This window comes from Ambystoma mexicanum, chromosome 9, assembly GCF_040938575.1.
Source record: "Ambystoma mexicanum isolate Mex_15411 chromosome 9, UKY_AmexF1_1, whole genome shotgun sequence".
NCBI classification, from domain to species: domain Eukaryota; kingdom Metazoa; phylum Chordata; class Amphibia; order Caudata; family Ambystomatidae; genus Ambystoma; species Ambystoma mexicanum.
This window is the reverse complement of record NC_090931.1, coordinates 174,638,353-174,655,045: the sequence shown is the minus strand read 5'-3', so window position 1 is coordinate 174,655,045 and position 16,693 is coordinate 174,638,353. Positions and strand designations below refer to the sequence as shown.

General features: G+C 49.7%; 1 protein-coding gene across 1 annotated transcript in view; it reads right to left on the bottom strand.

Annotated features, from left to right (window-relative positions):
* The window catches only part of DPAGT1 (dolichyl-phosphate N-acetylglucosaminephosphotransferase 1), a 50,924-nt gene extending 36,066 nt beyond the window's left edge, over positions 1-14,858 (bottom strand). The window contains exons 1-5 of the mRNA XM_069614382.1: positions 14,507-14,858; positions 11,481-11,601; positions 9,843-10,056; positions 9,320-9,466; positions 8,940-9,024 (exon numbers count right to left, since the gene is read on the bottom strand). Of these exons, the coding sequence (XP_069470483.1) occupies positions 8,940-9,024; positions 9,320-9,466; positions 9,843-10,056; positions 11,481-11,601; positions 14,507-14,661 (722 nt within the window). The 5' untranslated portion in view covers positions 14,662-14,858. The remainder of the gene's footprint in view (positions 1-8,939; positions 9,025-9,319; positions 9,467-9,842; positions 10,057-11,480; positions 11,602-14,506) is intronic.
* Positions 14,859-16,693: the final 1,835 nt, after the last annotated feature.

Below are 16,693 nucleotides of genomic sequence, written 5' to 3'. Positions count from 1 at the left end.
GTTACTTGTTTGGACAATTCTGCAATGGACTTGGTGAGGCCGATGGTGCAGTCTTTGATTTCTTTTTTCATATGTGCCAGCATGTCCTGAAAATCCGATCTTCTCATGGGCGGATCCTAAGTTCTGCGTTCCAATCTGCACTTGACGGTGAGTGGATTTGTGCTGAAGTCTGTGTTCGCTTCTTGGCTGGGTCTTGGTGGCTCTGTATCATAGCTTTAATGTCCCCTAAAAGGGGAACTTTCGTTTTGCATGCATTTCTTGCCATTTTGCTGTGCCCCAGAAACTCTGATCCCTCTCTTGTCCGTTCACGATCTCAGTTTTAATGGCTCCTTTCTTCTCCTGTTGCTCCCGGCTTCCCAGTGCCTCTCTTGTCCCAGTTCCCCCAGGTGATGTAGGATGAGGTGCTTCTCCATCTGTTTCTTGGTTTCCTCAGTTGTTTGCTCTGTGGTATCTTCAGGGGGTGTTTATGTCCTAGACCCCGGCTGTGTGGTGGTTCTCCAATGTGTTTATCAGCGTGTGAGTGCTGCTCTTGCCTTATATCTAAGGACTAAGACTAAATATATAGCTTGCTGTGGCCTGTGGGCCTAGAACTTCTTGATGCCTATCTTTCTCTGTGTTTGGGTGGCTTCTGCGAGTATGCTGTCCACTTTGTTTGTTCCTTTGCAGGGACTGGCAAGTGCTTGTGTGTATTGTCTGCCCGTTCTTTAAATCCGTACAGTGGCGTTAATACGCGCATGTTTCATTTCCTTTTATTGCTGCGGCGTGTATGCGTGTTTTCATTCCCCTCCCATGAGCACTTTTTCCTGATTGCTCACCTCCACTGCTGGACTGATGTCTCCTCTACCTGGCCACCTCTTCTAAGTGCAGTGCACAGCGGATTCCGGGTGGTTCCTCTCTTTGCGTCTCCTACACGTATCCAGTTCTCCCTCGCTGCCGTCACATGGCCACATTTCATTGTAGGAGCGGGCGTTTAATCTCTTGCACACCACCGCCTACACCTTACTTCTCTTGTTGCTGCGCACCCTCCACAGCCGCTTCCTCTAGTGCTCAGATTCTGCTGCTGGTACATTCTCTTGTCTGGTGGCTCCCTCTTGTGTCGGGCGGTCTCATGGCTCTTACTGTGGTCCGTCCGCCATCTTGGATCGCCTACGCCGCTAGAATCTTTTGTGTTGAGGGTGACTGGCGCCCCCCCGCGCGCCTCGCCGCAAGCCCCGGCACCAAGGACTGAGACGCACACATCTGTCTTCGTTTGGGCTTCCCGGTCGCTCTAACGTGGCCGGGAAACGCCCCGTTTATTTGTACTGCACGCAACGGCGTGTAACGTCACGCTGCCGCGTGCGCGCCCGTCATCGGGCGGCGCCACACTCCTCCTTTTTCGGGGAGAACCAACAATTACCATTCAACTATGCACTGCAAACCAAACAACACTGCAGCTAGAACAAGTCACAAAAACAACATGGCAACGAGAACAAATCACAAACCCCCGTGCCATGAACACCCCTTTATTGGCATCCACCCGGGTCCCCTTAACTAGCATTTCTCACCCTCCGGATCCTCAACCAATTGTCCCAGCACGTAATCGGTGAGGCGAGCAGGTTTCCCTCGCCCAGCCCTCTGGGGGTACCTTCGGCTCGCCTCCGGCACGGGTGATCTGTCCACCGACGGCCCCTGAGCTGGGGACTCCGGCATGCAGGGTGGGTCTCCCTCGTTCTCCAGGACTCCTCCCAGGTCCGGATCAGGAGGTGGGTCAGTTCTAGGATCTCTGAGCTTTTTGAAGAAGCTTACATTGCGAGTTACTTCTGACCGTCCATCTGACGCAGTCACCATGGAGCCCCGGACCGCCACGACATCCAGTGGCTCAGGCTCATACGGAAGGGAGAGCTTCCCATGCGGATGTCGATTGCGAATGAGAACCTCATCGCCCGGCTCCAGCTGTTGTGGGCGAAGCCCCCTCCGCACGTTCTCTTGCTCAATTCTCACTTGCCGGTCCATTTCGACTCGTTGGTCGTCGATCACCGCAGGCTCTCGTTCTCCGACCTCTGGCAACAGTCCTCGTGGACACCTTCTGAACATCGCTTCCGCCGGGGCCACCCCCGTGGATGCATGTGGCGTGGTGCGGTATACCCTCAAGAATTGGTACAGGGCTCTCTGTAGGGACTGCCCCTGTCCTTGGGCAAATCCTAAATGTCTTATTGAGGGTCCTCATCAGACGTTCCGCCTCCCCATTCGCTCGAGGCCAAAGAGCCATGATCTTCCGGTGCACCACCCCACAGCTCACCATCAGTTCAGCAAACCATTCACCCAGGAATGGCGCACCGTTGTCCGAGCACAGCGTGTGTGGAAACCCGTGAGCCGCAAACAACTTTTCCACCGCCACCACCACGTGCTCAAACGCCACGGACTCCACGAACTCCACCACGGGGTACCTGGAGTACTCGTCCACCAGGACCAGGACGTGGGTGCCCATGGTGGTGGACCCAAAATCGGCATGAACTACCTCCCATGGATGGGTCCCCCTTGGCATCGCCTCGAAGACCGGCTCCCGCTGTAAGGGCGAGGCTGCCTGGCACCAGACACAAGCCGCCACAAAGTCGTCCACCTTGTGTTCCAGCTCGGGGAACCACACCTTCATCCGGAGGCGGGCCTTGGTCTTGGCAGCCCCCTGGTGGCCCCGGTGTGCCAGTGCGATCACCTCCCCCAGCTTTGACTGGGGGACTACAATCCGATCACCGCGAAGTAGCAGGCCCGATGCAGAGAAAGACAGTTCTTCGCAAACCTTCCATAGTTGTTCTAAACCAATCCGGGCCTCCTGAGTGCGCCCCGCCAGGGCCTCGAGCGCTGACTTCCAGGAGCCTTGCTGCATGGACTGCCTCAGCACCTTGAAGCCCTCATCCTGTGCCGCCGCAGCCTCCAACTCCTGGAGAGGCATGGCATTCGGCGTGGCTGCTTCCACCACGACTTGGACATGCTCCTCAGCTTCTTGCTCACAAGTGTCATGGTCTCCTTCTCCAGGCGCTCCGGGGTGTCTGGATAGGTAGTTAGCTGCGTTATTTGCCCCTGGCCGGTAAATCAGGGTCACCACATACTCCAAAAGAGCCAGCACCCACCTCTCAATGCGTGCCGGCGGCTTGGATGACGACCCTGCTAGGATGGGCAGCAGTGGTTTATGGTCAGTAACCACCGTCACCGGGCGTCCGAGTACATAGAGCCGGAAGTGGCGGCATCCCCACAGCACCGCCAGCGCCTCGCGCTCAATCTGCGAGTAACGTTGTTCGGCGTCTGACAGCGCTTTGCTGGCATACGCGACTGGCCGGACGCCACCGTCACGGTCAACCTGTGTCAACACAGCACCCAGGCCAAATGGGCTGGCATCGACGATGATCTCCGATGGTAGTGCAAGATCAAAGAACGACATCGTGTCCTCGGCCGTGAGGGCACTTCTAATGTCATCAAAAGCCGCCTGCTCCAGTGGACCCCAATTCCAGATGGTGTCCTTTCTTGTCAGGGCCCGGAGGGGCTCAGACCTGGATGCCAGGTTCTTGATGAACCGCCCACAGTACGTGACCATGCCCAAAAAGCTTCGCACTTCCGACACAGATTCCGGTGGTTGTGCCTTCTGTATGTCCAGTACCTTTTTTGGGTCAGGAGACACCCCCCCCTCCTTGAACACGAACCCGAAGAACTCCAGGGAGGGGCGCAGAAATTCGCACTTCTCCTTATGTAGTGTGAGTCCCAACGACTGCAACCTCTCGAATGTCTTTGCCAGACGCCTCAGGTGGTCCACCTCCGTCCTTGCGAACACCAGAATGTTGTTGCTTATGTTTAGGACGCCCTCGAGGTCAGCTAGGGCTTCTGCCGCCGAGGACACCCCAAAGCTCAGCCTCTTGTAGCGATATAGTCCCCGGTGTGTGGTAAAGGTGGTAATGTATCTTGACTCGGGGTGGAGGACGACCTGGTGATAGCCGGCCCGGAGGTCGAGCTTCGAGAAAAAGCGAGCGCCCTGCACCTCCGCAATGATGTCATCCAGCGTCGGTGTGAGGTGCCTCTCCCTCTTGATGGCTTTGCTGGGGATCCTCATGTCCACGTAGATCCGGACTGCACCTGGTTGTTTGAGTTTCCTTGCCACCACTATGGGGGGCACCCAGGGAGTCGGGCCCTCCACCTTTTCTATGATGTCTAGATCGACGAGGCTGTCCAGTTCTTTGTCGACCTGCTCACTGAGGTGGAAAGGTACCCTCCGATGTTTGAGGGCCACCGGCTGTACCGAATCATCAATGTGCAGCCGCACCGGCTCCCCGGCCATCTGCCCAATCCCTTTGAACAGGGCACGATGCTTCTCCAGCAAGTCATTAATGTCTTCCAGGTAGACGGAGTACGCGAAGCTGACGATGCCGAGAGCCTCCGCCGCTGCACAACTCAACAAAGTGTTCTTACTCACTGGGGTCACGTAGAAACGGGCTATGATGTGAGAGCCATCGTGTTCTACTTTTGCTATAAAGGCTCCGTCCAGAGGGATGGCTTCCACACCACCGAACGCAAAGATGGGGGCCCTTGGTGTGACTAGCCTGGGCGGCTGATCCATGGCGTTGTAATGTTCTCGGGCCATGACGTTCACCGATGCCCCTGTGTCCACAAGGACAGGGACTGGAGACTGGTTCACTTCGACCACGCACCTTGGTTGTCGTCGGTTCCTGCTTCTTAGAAGCTCCACACTTGAGACAAAGAATATGTTCTCTTCGTCTTCTTCCTCGGCTTCTCCCACCTGGGCCTCCTCCTCGCTCTGGTCCACTTGAGCGACATTGGACGGCCGACCTTGGCGAGTGGAAACAGTTCGGCCCTGGCCCCTTGGCACTAATACGGGCAAAGTCGCCCTACACATCCTTGAGAAGTGGTCAGGCAACCCGCACCGTCCACAGGTCTTTCCAGCTGCAGGGCACTCGGCTGGGTGGAGCAGGTCGTATCCGCATTTTTGGCAAATTTCGCCTGCCCTCCCGGCTCTGTCTCGTGTGCCACCGCCGTATCTCCTGGCACCTCTCCCCCCTCGCCACATCGCGCAGATCTCTTCAGTTTTGATAGGGTGCGACCCGGCCTCCATTCTTGCAGCTCTCGCCTCTGACACCTTGTGGCACCTTCCTAGCTCAAGGATGTGCTGGAGTGTTATCCCAGGCTCCCTCAGCACTTGGCGCCTGAGCTTTCCTGACGAGCACGCCTGGATAAGCATGGTCCTAATCATGTCCTCTGCATCGCCCCAGGCACAGGCGAGCGACAGACGCCTCAGGCGCCCATAGAACGTGTTCAAGGTCTCGTCATCTTTTTGTTTGGCAGAGAGCATCACGAATCGCTCATAGTCCGTGTTGGCAAGGGGCAGAAAATATGCTTGGAGGGCGGCCTTTGCATGATCATAGGTTCCATTCCCTTGTGGCAGAGATTCAAAAGTCTCTTGGACAGAGGGCCCTGCCGAGTATAACATCGTGGCCAGCTTGGTGTCGTCATCGACCACTTGCGCAGCCCTGAAATACATGTCCAGGCGGTCCACCCACCTCCTCCATCTGGGCCCCAAGCTGGATGGCGGACCCGACACATCGAAATTCGGGGATGGGCTGCAGGGCAGCATGCGCACGTACCTGGGCCATGGCAGGCGCCGCTTTTTGGACACCAGGTGCAGCAGCTGGTTGAACTGGGGGTTGGAGAACGAGAACGGGAACCACTGCCTGACCATCTGCTGGAGCTGCCGGTTGCTGCATTGGAGGTTGTCGACCCTGCGGGGCCACTGGTGCACGAGGATGAATCTGCGCCGCCACACCGTGTGCTCCGTCCTGATCCTCGGTGTCACTCATGAGTTTGAGCGCACAGGCACCCCCATAATGTCGATCAGGGGCCGCAACTCAAACACCCAGTCCAAATTGACCCTCAGCATGGACCACCTCTGGATGCAGTGACTCCTACCACCTCTGTGATGATGAAGAGAATGAAGACAGGTGGAGTCAGCAGGATGATGATGAAGGGGATGAAAAAGGCATTATGCCTTTGGCTGTTCCAAAAATGTGTGGCAAAAGACAAATAGATTCAGCAGGCCCAGCCAAGATAGGCCTTCTTCTAGCTTCCACTCGACGTAGAAAACCCAAAATTGAGTCGATGCACTATTTGGGCATAACTCTGTGTAGATGTAGCTGTCAGCTACTAGAATATCCAAATATTAGGCCTGGGGTCGCTTCAGGGCCCAAACCGGAGCCTCCTGAAGTCCCACGGCCCGTTGCACAAAATGGCCGCCAGCCGTGTGGGCAACGCACTACCCGCGGCGTGAAACGAAGTCTGTCTACCGATCTCGTTTCGGTGAAAAATTGTTCTGATGATCACCGCCGGGCCCGGGCATCGTTTCCCCCACTCGTCGCCACTGTTGAGGGTGACTGGCACCCCCCGCGCGCCTCGCCGCAAGCCCCGGCACCAAGGACTGAGACGCACACGTCCGTCTTGGTTCGGGCTTGCCGGTCGCTCTAACGCGGCCGGGAAACACCCCGTTTATTTGTACTGCAGGCGACGGCGTGCAACGTCACGCCGCATCGGGCGGCGCCACATTTTGGAACGGCATTCTTTCTAACGGCTGATTAAAAAGATTATCTTCGCCGCAGGTTGCTCCTCATGCATTCCGGTTCCCATTTTCTTGTCTATTTTGTCGGTTTAGTCCCTAGGAGAGGGGGAAGGAGCTCCGTAGAGAGCGTGGAGCTCACCGAGAGACCATGTTCCTCGGTCCTCAGCTAGCCACGCCCCCCACTTCACAACGTTTTTGCCCTCACTTGGTAAAACTTGCTAAGTGCAGTGACTTGGGCACATCCCAGTTTGAGTGTTTTGTTTCCTGAGGTCCAGTCCAGGTCTGCTGACCTCTCACATCTACTGAGCCCTCCACTCTGGAAAAGGTTTTTTAGCGGTTTACCACTGGAGCTGCCATTTTGCACCAGAATCATCCTTTTGGCTGGTGTCCCAAAGGGTGCCGAGACTCCACCATCCCACCAATTCTTCATCTTAGGCTGTCCGAGGGTGCCTTCAGCCATTGTCCCTATCCTGAGATTATCTGCTGCTGTTCTGCCTTCATCTTTCGTTTTTTCATCAAAATCTCCAATGGAGGCTTGACAGTTGAAGAGCCTATGTTCCATTCCTGGACCACTGGATCAACACTGGCTCAGGCTGCAAGTCCCTGGGAATCAAATCCTGGAGACAACACCTGCGAAAAAAGGAGTCACTTCTTTATAAGGTTGTTTCCTGCTGCTGGACCCTTCTCCCTCAAAACCACTGACTGAGAACTTACCTTTGGGACCTGGGGTTGCCAATTATTCATGATACTCATGCTCAAGTTTCCCTCTGGTCCAGAGTCGAGATTCGTTGTAGGAAAGTCTTTACCACATTTGCCATAGACTTCTATTGGGGTAGTCCTGCTCAGCTGTTTTTTCTTCTGGGGGTCTTGGTCCATTCTTCAACCCCTGGAGCACTAAGGGTCTCCTCTGGCCTTTCCTGGGGTTGCTCACCACGGAATCCACACCTGTAGGGTTACATTGACTTTCCGCCACTAAAACGCATGGCCAATTGACTCTCCTCCCATTCATTCCTATGGCACTTTGAACCTGCTCTGGAACTCTGTAAAATGGACTCTCTGGTGCTTAACTGCCCCAGGACACGTTTCCTGGATTCCCCTAGGACTGCAGTGAGCTTCTCATTTTAGTACTTACTGTTGATTTTATTGTTCATTTTTAAAATCGTGCTCTACATTTCTTCAATGGGACTACTGTATTTTTAACATTGTGATTATCCTTGGTAACATTTATTTTCTTGAATTGCATGAACGAAGTAGCGGCCTCTGAAATGTACTAATAATTCTTTAAAGCATTTTGCTTTGGTTTAAAAGTGTTTCCTACCCTTTAAGGCTTTAATGTAATGTATTAACAGATTTGCATTTAATGTTATGCCCCAGGGGTTCCAAATTAATGTGTAGTAGTGTTATAGGCTTTAGGAATTTTTAGCGTAATTTTCCTGATTGGTAAAATTGTTGGTTTCCCTTTTTCTCTCGCTACCTAGATGTGACAGGTGCTGACCACCAAGTCTAGGGTCTTTCACATATACCAGGATTGGCTTTTGTCTATATGTACATTAATTTTATCTCTGCTACCTGTAATCTGTAACTATGTAAACTGCATATTTCTGTAACCTTGTAAGCTTTGCATATTCTTACTGCTGCGCCCTGCTACCTCTGGGTTTGTCGCGCATTATAAAGAAAGAAACAAACAAACAAAAAGTTCAGCACCACAGTGTTCTATAAGTGGTAGAGGTGCGCTAAACAAATCCTAAATACCATAAAGCTTGATGACATTACAATGCAATGCAATAAACTGGCCACTGCCTATGCCAGAAGGCATCTCAAGGAATGTTTGCCACACCTGGAAGGAGACGCCATACCTACTTCGTACGTGGTAGTTCTGTTTGCAAACCACCCCAAGTTTGTGTCTGCTTCATAAAGAACTGCAGATCTGGTGGTGACGCTAAAATGATATCTGCAGGGCGGTGCATGGATTTTTTGTGGTTAACACCGAAAGGCTATGTCACTTTAAAATGAAAACACAACACAGACTACAGTTTCAATACTCCTAAACACCTGCTGCAAACTCCTACCCATCCCCAAACAGAGGCTGCCTAACTTCAATGACAAAGTGTCGAAAGTATGTACGAATGGGATTTATAAAGCGTAATCCCAGCCCTGAAGCAACAGAGAGCTTTATGTAGAGGACACAACCCGGGAGGGGGGGGTCAGGGGGGAGAGGTGGGGGAGGGTTACAAGCAGGGAGTGGGGGACTAATTCTCTGTTCGACCCACGAAAATATTCACATGACTGTAACCTGGTGCCGGTACACAACAAATCCACCTGTTTGAGTGTCCAGAGTATTGGTCCTCACCAGTTGTGGTAGAGTAAGGCCAGTGTGGTGAAGAAGAATGGCATCATGAAGTACAAGGAGAACAAGTGGTCTTCACGGCAATCACCTGCGAGAAGAGCACAGGAAGAATTCCATCATTAAACCACTGAGCACTACATGACCCGACAGACTACCTGCAGCAACGCTTATACTCAGTCGCTCACCGTACATTGGCATCTACAAATATTTAATTGGCCTCATCAAGGACGTCAAACCAGATTATAAAATGCTTTGTAGCTAATCCAGTCATGTGTTTTACTTGCTTGTGCAGTGGATTAAGTATCCATGCCCCACCTTGTTATCTAAATGTGTGACTGTACCACAGCATTTAACCCACCATCAGCGTGCTTGCTCTTTCTTACCATTGAGTTCGACAACATTAAATATGATGATTGATCCAGAAATGACTAGAGACTGCCCAGCCTCGATTCCGTTAATCCCGGCTAGAATGTTGATTGCGTTGGTGCAGAATACAGCCAACATGCCCATGTAGACATAGTACAGGAGACCTAGGAGAAGAAGACAGCCGTTTCACAAATCATGCACTTGCCGGCTGCACTACCACTTTTCATTGCCTGCATTTATTTATTTAACTTATTTATTCTTTTCTCTCCCCTGTTCCGCACTTTCCACTTCTCCCCCTTCCACGCACTTTCCCCTTTTCCATGCACTTGCGCGTTCCTAATGTCACTGTAAGATTGTTGTTTTTGTTCTCCCTTGTTCCCCTCCTTTTGCTTGGTCGCACTCTCAAACCCTTATGTACAAGCGCGATATAAATAAAATATATCATATCATAGGGATTGCCTAAGAAGCTATCCTTGTGGTTTTGCTGCCTCTATGCAGAGTTCACACAAAATTACAGATGCTGGGAGCAAGCCCTCTTACCCAAGTCAAGGTGCATGCCCAGCAGCATCCGGAATGGCTTGGGCACAACAATGGTGGTATTGCCAAAGTTGGTGAAGTATACCATGAGCAAAGGCAAGGAGGCCATTGTAGGGAGGAGCAGCTTGTGGCGCCAGCGAAGATTCAAAACATCGTCAGCGAAGCCCAGGAAAATCATACAGCAAATGGCGAGTAGGGAGCCAATGAGAGCCACAAACTACAAACAAAACATGAGGAACTTAATGAGAACCAGAAATCATTAACAGAAAAAAAATGATGCTACGCACAAACTTTGAAAAGATAAGCAAAAGGAGCACAGGAGAACCACAAACTGAAACAAAAACAGACGACACTTGATAAGACACAGAAACACCAAACAGAAAAAGACCCAATAAGAACCACAATGTGTAAACGGTAAAAAGGGAGTCACAATGTGAAATACAAGTGCACAAACAGAAGACCAGACTCTCAGGGTAACAAGCTGCAAAGCAAAGCGGAATGACGCTGATAAGACCCATATACAGAAGACAAACACGACAAAGGACACAAAGTACAAAACAGAAGATTGGTGTTGAGCGATGAACAGAATAGAGGAGACTTGCAAAGTGTGGCAAACTGCAAAGAAGAGAAGATCTGATGAAAAGCATAAACTGCAAACAGGAGAAAGATCTGATGAGATCCGCAAACTGATAAGGGAAGAGGGAGAATCCAGTTAGAGCCACAAACTACAAAAACCAGATGAATGCCACAAATTGTATAGACACAATCTGTGAGCACAGAGAACGGGCTTAGCATCAAACTTGAAACAAAAGAAAAGAGCCACACGCTTCAATTGGTGAAAGCTGCATATTCCAAAGACGCCATGACAGAGCTTTCAACCTTTTCCATCCCAATTTTGTTTTAGGCAGGTGAAAAACCATTGAGATGTATGGGCATGCATGTGCTTGCTGGGCGAGTACAATGTTTACAAGGTGGGTGACACCCGTCAAAAGCGTGCGATTTGAGAGGTATTCCATGAGGGAAACGAGCTACAAACAGAAGGGAATCCTGCAAGTACACAGACTACAGGCAAGACGGAAGATCTGATGGGAAACAAACTGCAAACAGAACAATCGAGAACCACAAACTACACTAGCCCAATGAGAACTACAGACAGAGGCCCAATGAGACTGAAAGTCTAAAAATGCAAGTTAAAGAAGGGGGCCTTTGTCTGTCTAAGTTACGTTAACAAGCAGCACACTACTTGACCAATAACTCGAATATCAAATCCAACCCTAGTGCAAACCTGTGGTGTATGAAATGACAATGCAGACGTTCACATGCAAACTCCTATGATCCACAAATGCGACTGTAGGCCCTGCAGGAAAAAGTGCATGCTTATAATATGGAAGGATGCACCACTGTTGTGGGGGCACAACCAGACTATCTGACATACCACTAGAATGACGACACTGCCATGCCCAAATTACCTGTAAGCGTTTCCGTGAGTGGCAGGCAAACAAAGTGAAGCGAAGGGGTCATCTGCAAGGTTGGCCACTATGGCATGCCCATGCTAAAAGATCAGTCGGGCCCGACTAGGCCATGCCCAACATAGTCCACACAAACTTTGAATCTCTGGCCCAGTCCACTTATAGTACTCACCTCCTGGTGGGGAAAGGCCTTGCACTGTTCCTCTACAAAGCAGCTGAGGAATGGCACTGGTATGAAGCAAAAGAGGATGATGAGGAAAACAGCCCCGCTGATCACTCCCTGCGACTCCGGTCTACAGGTGTAAAATTGGAAAGAGAAACAAAGCCTGTGTTACCAAATACAACAATCTGTAGTAATGCTCATTGATGTTCATGCAAGAACTACAAGTGTACATAGAAAACCAGATGTAAATCATTAATTAAATGCATGTTTAGATATACCTTTCTACTATTGTGCCGTCTGAAATAAAACAGCTGAGATGCCAATGTTAGAGTAACAGAAGTCACACCAACACTGTATTTCCTATTTGTTTCTCTGGTGTGATGATATCCCACCGTGATATGACCAGAGCACCCGCTCAACTGGGTGCAGGGGTGGACTGGCCTTTGGGGAACTCTGCAAGCTGGGCCTATTTTCTGTGTAATTTCAAATGCTCACATATGAAAAGGGTTGACCTTGCTGAAAATGTGAAATATGGGGCAAATTTGAAAATTATTTCCGGGGTCTCCTTTGGTTTCCAGTCCACCCCTGACTGGGTAGGAGGGTAGGTCATTTCATCATTTCAGCAAACTTCAAGTACATATGTACTGTATGTTACTATTTCTTGTTATAGTGTGCGTTTTCCGTTTGCATAGCCACTTGGGGACCTGCAAGGAAAAAAGGATAGGAGTAGAGGTTGCTTAGATTGACTCTGCAGGCAGCGTAGGATATAGTAATGTCAAAACAATGGGTAAGAGTAGAATGAAAATATACCTGAAAGGTATCATATTTTGAGCATATTCGATCATTTTAAATTCAATTGTAAATTTATACAACGCTTATACACCGGTGGAGTGCTTCAAACCAGGAAGGGAGCAAAGGAATACAGTAAACATTCTTAGGCCTTGAAGTTTCCAAATGCTCTAACAGAAAAACTAGCATATTAGGCCTGACAGCATTTCTCCTACTGCAAGTGCATGAAATGTTACAGTTGCGACCATGCTAGGGAGGGGGGGGGGGCAACGACAGGACAGCCGAACGTACTAGTCCTAGTACATTCAGGTGATGCATGCGTACAGACGAGGGTGAGGAGGGGGAAACAAACCCGTCCAGTCTAGCAGGGCCCTGGGTTAAGTGCAAAGAGAGGTTGCTGCGCTCATGGAGCGTAAGCTGAAAGTGCAGCGGCCCAGAAGCAAGTGCAAATACTGGCAGGGGAGCCTGGGACCTTTAAGGCTCTGGAGGTGAACCAGGCAACCAGTCAGCAAAACTGAACAGAGTTAGGTAGGAGAAAGAGGAAAGAAGGGTGGAGAGAAAAAGAACAGAGGTTAGCAGGGGAGAGGGAAAGAAAAGGAGGAAGAGAAGAGGAAGGTCTTGAGGAGTTTCTGGAACTTAAGGTGCTCAGGCTCAAGACGGAGAGTGGCAGGGAGGCTGTTCCAGAGGGAGGCAGCTGCAGAGGATAAAGATCTGCCCCCAAATCTCTGTTTGGGGAAGCGGTTCACCCGCAGAGAGTTGGAAGAGGACGAGCAGAGGACTCTAGACAGAGAGTATTTAGGAAGAGAGCGTTGTAGATGGTGCAGGTCACAGCCCCAGAAAGCCTTGTGGATTATGCAGAGAGTCTTGAACTTGATCCTTGCAGACGCAGGGAGCCAGTGGAGGGATTTCAGCGAGAGATGCAGTCCATGGGCTTGAGACCAAGGATAAGGATTGCGGTTCTGTTCTGGATGAGTTGTAGAGGACTGAGAGTAGAAGTAGGGAGAGTGAGAAAGAGGCTGTTGCAGTAGTCCAGCCTAGAGAGGACCAGGGCGCTCAAGGCAGTGAGAATATAGAATAATGCTGGTGTAATGTCATAAATCCCGTTCTGTCAAAAAACACTATCCAAAGGAAAATTTGACACATTTGCTTATCTGTCAGAAAATCCTATCAGGGTAAGACATTTTTACATTAAAAAACACACAAATGTAGGTGACATACTTTTTTACCCTCTTCATTCTAAACAGGCAAAATGACCTAGAAGCTATTTTTAGATTAACTGGACTAAAGTCGCAGGACACAATGGTTTATTAATGGCCAGTGAAGGCCTGGAAGCACAATGACTTAGCGATAGGGTGCAATATGGTCACAAACCCAGGCAAGTAGGAAACATGGGCCTAATTTTAGGGGGGGTGGACAAGAGTGTTTGCCACCCCCCCCCTTAACTTTTTTGGCACACTATTTGTCCCACTCATTTGTCAGGGGCCCCTTTCCCATGAGATGTCATGTCCCTCTCCTCCAACATTTTCAGCAAAGTTACTCCACTGGTAGGAAAGGTCCTTTCGGTACCCTTGTACCAACACGCCTGACATCACTGATCAGGAATCGCACTGATGCACTCAAGCATCACGTCAATAAATCTAAGCAGGTATGAGATAAGGAGGGCCTACAAGTATTTGATTTCCCTGCAGGACCACTAAAATACATTTCTAGCAAACCTACAAAAGGACATGTTTACCAGAATACATTGATGATCACACAAGAGGAGCATCAGTACCACGAGGCAGGGTGCGCTGAATACCTCCTATGTAATTTAGAGTTAATGAGCAAGTGAAGGTTTATGCAGGTCCCACCCCCACAAACAAAAGTCATGTAATACTCACACCTGCTACATTGTCTTTTTGGCATCTAAATACACCGTACGTACCCATCTATACTCGCATGCACGACATACTACCAACACTTTCTATGTTGCAGCCTTGGTTCTCACGTAAGCTCCATAACAACCCGGCCGCTCAAGACTGGCACAGATTATCCCTTTAGGTGCTCATATCTGCTGCGCTACTAGCAGACCCATTTGTATGCTGCTAGACGAAACTCCATATGCAGGTGAGGCAATAAAGCCCTCCCAGTGCTCTCTATGTGCCATACCCCCATTCCTGTAACCGTAAGTGATTCAGAGCCCTGGAAGAACATGATGTATTCACATAACTCCCATGTATGTTGCACCGCCAGTCTATTGTACTCACATGGGCTGCTTGCTGCTCTTGTTCATATCTATCCCAAAAAGTTTGGCTGCTATGAAGTGGCCCTTGAAAGCCGGAATGAGAGTGAGTGTACCCAGGAAACCCAAGAGGGACCCGCCGAAGTTAATTAACAGGGGGAAAAGTGGCAGCCCCCCCATGGCTATACATAGGCTGGCTCTGCAGCCTGGATTTGGCAGAAGTTAGAAGTGTACGATGAAAGAGAAGGTGTCCCTGTGCCCTCACAATACCAAATGCCAAAGATATTACTGCTTGGACAGGAAGAAGAACCAGGAAGCAGGTAGTATAGTCACTACACTGCAACCTGGGTAGTATCTACTTCCCATCCGAGAAAAGGACCTTAAAAATGCTCCGCCGCTGGGTAATCACGTGGGTGGCACGTTCTGGCGTTTTTGGAAGTCACGTGCCTCTGGTTGCGCACTTCATCAACAACTTGTCTTTGTACGGCGTGGCATGAGAGGGTAGGCTGGCGCTGTCTCGTGGCCGAGACGGGTAGGTAGGAGCACACAGCGCAGTTTGTAGCCAACTTGGTGCCCAGGGCGAAACACCAGAATGCGCCTCCCTCCCACTGGCACACATCGCTCCCAAACTACACCTCTGTGTCGGGCAGTGGTAGAAATGGAAAAAAATTGAAGGGGATCCCACAAGGGCCATGGTGAGGGCGGAGTTGGGGGGTGGTGCCCGAGGGGGCGGGGTTAGTGGGGGCGGAGCTCCCAGTTGACCTTCGATCAAAGGAAATGTCCAAAATAATAGTTTAAAACGGCACTTTTTCTTTCATGCTGCTTCTTTTCCAAACTATATATCAATTCCACTTGAAACCACTTCCATGGCACTGATGAGTTACTCCACTATGAGGAAAATAGTTATAGCAGCGTTGCTGAGTAAATATTCTTTAAAATACACAATTTGCATTGCATTTTATAAATATAAAAATCCCCTTAGGCACTATTCAAACAGGGTGATTTCTGTTCACCATAAGCAACGTTTTCCTTAGCTTGAACCACACCCAGCACAGCTCCTGCAGCGCCACTCTGAAAGCAGTTGGGTGGCTTCATTGTGTGGGATGTTAACTGGTATTTATTTATAAATAAATAAACAGGGTCGTGGCTGAGGACTGTAACTTCCTCTTGTGACCTCTTAACCTCTTACATGGGGCCACCAGAGGAAGTAACAGTTTTCTCACGTGAGTTTTTTTTTTTCTTCTGCCCAGCGCAGAGCAGGGGTTTGGGGCGGCTGACTGGCCAGATCCTGAGATCCGGCTACACATCTGGTGCCGGATCTCGGATCCGGCGAGAGCCGGCCCAACGACCAGCCCTAGTGTCGGGAGCCAAACAAAACCTCTCCTCATTCTGAATAAATAATTGATATATAAACAAAGGTTGTTTCATTACATTGTAATGCAAGTACTTTACAGAAGAATTCTAATGCGAAAACATAGCTGTTTCTGTCCAAGTGAAGGTCTTGCCTGAATGCAGTTTCAAACTGTCCATACTGGCACACTGCAGAGTGACCAGTCTACCGGGATCTGAGGGCCCACTGGCCCTGTGTTGCAGGTGTTCTGTTCGTACACCTCACTTGTATTTCGCAAGGGGCAATACTAGACTAACCATATGAATTATTTTCTGATAGAAGGTTATCATTCCAAGATGGGCGGTCTCATACACTCTTATTTTACTCTTTCTAAAAACGCCTATGAGAGTGGGAAAGGGGACAAATGGCATGAGTGAGGGTTCTGGTATTCTTTGTAGATCACAGAGCATTTCGGGACTATAACAATCATCAGAGATCTCTATATTGGATAAACAAGTCTGTGATAAAAGAAGTGTATGTTTGAATCTCTAAATTAATAACAGATGCATGGATTGCTGCTCACATCACTGTTCACAACACTCACCCTAATATTAAAATGTTTGTAAACATAAACTATACATACTCATTTGGACACATTAAGTTTTTGGATGCAACTATAAAATGGCTGCAAGGTCAGCCACTCAAATGAGGTACAAGGACTCTTGCTTCTTGTTTCTGAAGAATTTTAGATGATGAAGGGCTGGGTCTCAGTGTGAGCATGCCCAACCCCCAATACAGAAACATATTTTGGGAATTATATCTATAGACAGGACAGGATACCGTAGACAAGAGACCCAATAAACAATGCACAGCAATGCTACA